This window comes from Salvia miltiorrhiza, chromosome 1, assembly GCF_028751815.1.
Source record: "Salvia miltiorrhiza cultivar Shanhuang (shh) chromosome 1, IMPLAD_Smil_shh, whole genome shotgun sequence".
Lineage (NCBI taxonomy): Eukaryota > Viridiplantae > Streptophyta > Magnoliopsida > Lamiales > Lamiaceae > Salvia > Salvia miltiorrhiza.
In genome coordinates, this window is record NC_080387.1 from 48,146,252 (window position 1) to 48,151,892 (window position 5,641).

The 5,641-nt window shown below is 35.1% G+C and overlaps 1 protein-coding gene across 1 annotated transcript; it reads left to right on the forward strand.

The window, feature by feature from the left end:
* Nucleotides 1–3,296: 3,296 nt before the first annotated feature.
* Nucleotides 3,297–5,007, forward strand: LOC130988313 (squamosa promoter-binding-like protein 3). Its single transcript, XM_057912131.1, has 4 exons — nucleotides 3,297–3,889; nucleotides 3,968–4,098; nucleotides 4,186–4,362; nucleotides 4,437–5,007. Exons 1-4 carry the CDS (start codon nucleotides 3,516–3,518, stop codon nucleotides 4,730–4,732), a joined length of 978 nt encoding a protein of 325 aa, XP_057768114.1. The 5' UTR covers nucleotides 3,297–3,515; the 3' UTR covers nucleotides 4,733–5,007.
* Nucleotides 5,008–5,641: the final 634 nt, after the last annotated feature.

The window sequence follows — 5,641 nt, forward strand, 5'->3', positions numbered from 1 at the left end:
TCCCTTTCGAACCTGCCAAAAATTCACATCGTTGGTGCCTCTGTCGCACAAGAATGAGAAGAACGCTAGGAATTTTAGATAAAAGAGGGTAAAATTACAGCTTTTGGAAGAAATTAGAGAAATTACATGTTTAATTTACATAAAACAACGTCGTTTTTCTTAAGTATGGACGACGTTGTTTTAATTCGCCGTCTGACAAATCCACGTGTCTATTCCGATGTCCACGTTGATTTCACGTTTGGGGGATTTAAGCTATCGTGGAAAAAATCAGAAAGCGCACAAAAGATTATGTATTGTCGTGCAGATTTTAAAGGTGGTGTGCGATTCCAGAATTTGATGAAAGTTTATGTATTTAGGGGCTATTAGCCCTATAAACAAATAGTAATATTTTGTTGGTCATTTAATTTGTTACGTTATATTATGATTAAATAATCTATAAGTTATAATTATAAATTTGTCGATGTTTATCGGTTCTTTTCAAAATATTACTGATAAATGTTACTCCTTCCGTCGATAAAAGGTATGACAGCTTTGTCGTTTTCTGTGTCAATTAAAAGTATGACATTTTCATTTTTAGAACATGATTCCGCGTTTTTTCTTTATCTTTTGTGTTTACAAATATCACTTAATTACAATAAAAAAAATACAATTAATTCAATCACAACCACTCATTTTATATTATGGTGGGACCCTTTATCCACTACATAAAAATCATCATCCGTTTTATTAAAACTTGTGACAACTTTTGGTGCACAAAGGGAATATTCATTTTAAATATATTAGAGATATAATAAATTTATTTTCTATAATGAATACTCATAATTTTTAATTATAACAAATGTATATTACAAATATTTATATTGTGTTCGTGATTTTTATATAAGGTGTTACGACAATTAATGAAATTACATTATGCTCCATTTTGTTCAATGAATGAAATTACATTCTTGCTATTAGTGTCATAAATTAAAATTCATGGAAAAAAATAAACTATGAGCAAATTTTAATGTTTGGTGTGGATTGAATTTTCATAAAATTTTCATGGCAGAAATCGTAATTGGTAGTAAAATCGTATTAAATTAATATTTCAATAAATATCACGCTAAATAATACTATTAAAATTTGTATGTAAAATAAAAAAAATTGATGAAAGTTCAGTAATTCACAGTCAACCTTTCTTGTTCTTTTTATTAATGATATATATTAGCGTCAAGTGTTAATATATTCACGAACTTTAGTCTTATTTTGATTTTTGATGCGTTTTATAAATTGCTCAGTCCTCAAAAAAGTTTGCCCCAATTTACTTTTTAGATGTTCTCAAAAAATTTACCCCAATTTACTTATTTTCTATTTTTGTACATGATCTAATTATCAATTCAATAATGCTATTTGGAAAAAATATGGTTAAATACTTAAAAGATAAATTTATTTAAATTTTTTGGTTAAAAATAAAAAATAATTTAGTTAGTTTTATTGTTTTAGTCACATTGTAATTCTTTTTTAAATTTTTAATAACCTTTTTAATTTTTATTATTTTTAAAGTACCAAAACTACAAAAAAATAATTAAAAATAAAAAAATTGTTAAAAAATTACGATGTGGATAAAAAAATAAAAGTAACTAAATTCTTTTTAAATTTGAACTATTTTTTTTAATAAATCAATTTTTTAAAGTATTTAACCTTTTTTTTTGTCCGGACAAATTTTATCCAAATAGCACCATTCATCAATTTTACAATTATAACCTTTAAACATTATTTTTGTACATGATTCCATCATCAAATAATTTTTATCAATTTTGATTAAAATTTGTGTCGTTCTTTCTAGAGATAAACTCGGGGTTTTTTCAATTTTTATTTTATAGTAAAATGAAGATGTTGAATATATTGTGAGCTTAATATTGAGACGCATAATCACGTCATGAGTGGACTAACATGATCGATCGTAGCAAGCTTATTTGACTCTGGAGAAAGAAATGATTTTACAGAAAGTCAGTCACAATGTCAATAATTGGGGTGATGTAAAATACAGAATAATTTGAATGCAAGGAAAGGCATATGTCTTGTAAGAAGAAGCGGAAGTGGTTTGTTTGTAGTAATTAAGGGCAGTGAATTCAGCCCTACCCTACATAGAAGCAGTCGAATCATCGCCTTCTTATTCATTGGGGCTCAATAGCTGTTGACAGGCGACACCAAAAAAGCCACAACGCTGCTTTAATGCCCCTCCAACAACCCTTTTAATCGCCACTTATTATTCCACTCCCATTGCATATCAAAACTCAAAACTAACTGCTATTGCCGCATAAATATATTTATTTTATTTTTTAATACAAATTTTATTTTTAAAAGTGTTAAAATATACATTAATTTACTGATTATTGTAATTTTAATAGGGATTTGAATTATATTTAATAGTAAGATAATTATTTTGATTCGTCTTGAATTATATCTATGAAAATAAGTCGGTAAGACATTTAGCATGACTCGAATTGTTAAATAATGCATCAATTTCTGTAGTTGTCTTTAGTTGCTATTTATTCATGCCACTTTACTTTCATAGGTACAATTCAAGACGAATCAAAATAAATGTCTTACAATTTAATATAATCCGATAATTCGAATTCGTGTTAAAATTACTATAATTAATAAATTGGTGTTTTTTTTTTTGGCAATTTTTAAAGTTTGTGCTAAAATTAAAAATTGGTCCAAAGTTAGTGTATTTAGGTACCATATCCCTTTTTATAAACGTCCGATTTATCCACATTAGTATTCTGGCGTGCCAAGTCAGTTTTAATTTAGCTCGAAATAAAATCCATGTTAAAATTATTGGAATCAATAAATTGATGTATTTTTTTACATTTTTTTAAAATTCGTGTTGTAAAATTCGTTGTCTCCTCCTGCCCTCTCTCCTCTCTCTTGATTCTTCGTCTCTCCTCTCCCCCCCCCACTCTGATTCTCTAGCGCCATAGCTGCTTCGACCTTCACGCCTCTGCTACCTTCGTACGCCGCATCCAAAATCGCACACGTTTGCGAAAAAAATATGTAATTGTGAAAAAATATATATAGTTATCATATTAGATACACAGTTACACACTTTTCGCGACTATCATACGATGGCGTAAATAAAAAAACAAAAGTGTATTTAGATAAATAAAAAAGAATTGTTACGACATCCACAATTTAATTCCTATGAATAGATTTAGCTTTTAGTATATGATTTTGGGTAGAATAAAGCGGTGGGTCGCAGTAATAATAATAGTAACACAAAAGACGTTTGTTAATTTAGAATGATTTATTTTATCCTAGTGCGAGTGGCGGTAGAGAGCGTGTTTGGTCTGAGCGTAAATGGAAAGAATGGCGTCGACCGCACATGGTAGGGGAGAGTGAATGGCGTCCATTGTTGTGGGACTCTCTAGCAAGCTATGTAGCCTGTTTTCCTAGTGGGGAACACTTGCATTCTGCCACCTACCTTCCATATTTAAGCCCCCTCCCTCCTCCTCCATGTTGGAGCACCTCTAATGGAGGGCGACTCTGCCGGTCTGGAGTGGGAGAATCTCGCCCTCTTCTCCTCCAAGCCCCTCCACCCCTTCTCCATGCCCACCGACTTCTACCACGACCCCGACCTCAGCCTCGGCCGCCACCCCTTCGCCTCCCCCTCCCCCTCCCCTGCCCCCTCTTCCATTCCCGTTTCCGTATCTTCCACCCCCACCAAGCGGTCCCGCGCCTCCTACCACAATATGCAGAACCCCTGCTGCCAGGTCGAGGGCTGCAACCTCGACCTCAAGCTCGCCAAGGACTACCACCGCCGCCATAGGATCTGCGAGACCCATTCCAAGAGCCCCAAGGTCATCGTCGCCGGCATGGAGCGCCGCTTTTGCCAGCAATGCAGCAGGTCTTCATACACATTTCTATTCCATTCTTTACTACTCTCTTCTCACTCTCACTATTAATTTCTTTTAATTCTTGCAAGATTCCATGACCTCTCGGAGTTCGATGACAAGAAGAGGAGCTGCAGGCGCCGCCTCTCCGACCACAATGCCAGGCGCCGGAGGGTGCAGCCGGAGTCAATCCAGCTCACCTCATCTCCTGCATTGTACACTGGTATTCTCTTAATTAATTTGCTCATCTTCGATCCACATATTAATATGTCTATATATATAACTCCACTTCAATTCCATTTTTGAACAGATCAAAGACAGCAGCAGCAGCAGCAACAGCAGAACGTTCTGTTGAACGGACTTCCCGTGTCGTCGTGGGAAAACAGCATGTCGAGGCACGCCCTCCTTAGGCCTCCCAAGCTAAATGAGGACCTCCTTCTGCACATGGATCCCATCCACCGCTCCACTCCTCGCATTCTCGATCAATGTGAGTAATTCTGGAGTTTGATTTTTGTTTTTACTTGATGAATCGAATATTCTTGATATTTAATACATGTGTAGGCGTGCATAACAACTCTTCAATGGCTCCGGACCTGCTGAGTGCTCACTCTCTTCTGTCATCCAACTCCTGGAGCTTGAACGAAGGCGAATCATCCAGTTCGATGGAGGGCATCGTGATGAGGCACCCGGACCCCGACTCACACCACTTTCAGACCAACAACATCGGCCTCGATCAACCCCCGCTCTTGCATTCGGTTAATATGCACAATGCTGCCTCCTCACATCACCAAGAATATCAACTCTTTAAATCACCTTACCATTCCGGTAACTTTTATTCCACTCAAAGGAGTTTGTGACTTTTTTTTTTTTTTTTTTCATTTATTTCTTTTGGATTCGTTGTAGACTATGTTGTTGTGGCAATAAATATGTCCACGTTTTTTACTCTGTTGTAATATGAATGTGGGAGAGAGAGAGAGAGGTTAAGTTGGTTGTTAGTACTTGATTGGAAAGTTGTTCCTAGGATAAACAGAAAAAACCTGCGTTGATGGATCCGAGATGACAACGGTTTTTGATTGTAGTACTTGATTACTGTAGCTGAGTGGTATGTATAAAGTTAGCAAGCTTTGTCTCACTCTGTTGGACTCAGATCTCACTACGCTACGCATTCATATTTTCGGTTTAGATACGCACTACTCGTACGTATACGTACATTAATTATGTATTCTTGTCTAAATATACAATCATACATCCCTTTCCGTAAATTAATGAGTCCTAAAGCCCATGTCCTTGGATTTTGATTCATGGGGAAAAAGCAGGCATGTATCCCTATTTTGGTACACACTACACTCAATCTTATTTACGTAAAGTCCATCATCTCTTTGATTTTAGGACCACCTGCGAGAGGGATTGTTGATTCCATATGCCATACCAATGCACGCTCTCCATCCGTCAACTAATTCAAGGCCTACGAAAAGAAACATGAATTTTAAGAAAAAAATGTAATTTTATTAGTTGAGTGGAGAAAGAGACCCACGTTTTATTAAAGTCAAAGCAAAAAGGCATAAATTGAGTGAAGAAAGTGTACTTTTGTGATTAAAATATGAATAAATACTTACTAAAAATAGATAGGCCTTAAATTGGTGGACGGATTAAAAAGGCAAGTAGGCCTTAAATTAATGGACGGAGGGATTGCAACAACACCACTAACACTATGGGATAAATCTTAGTATACAATTTATCAATGAATTATATAGTCCAAGTTGGAG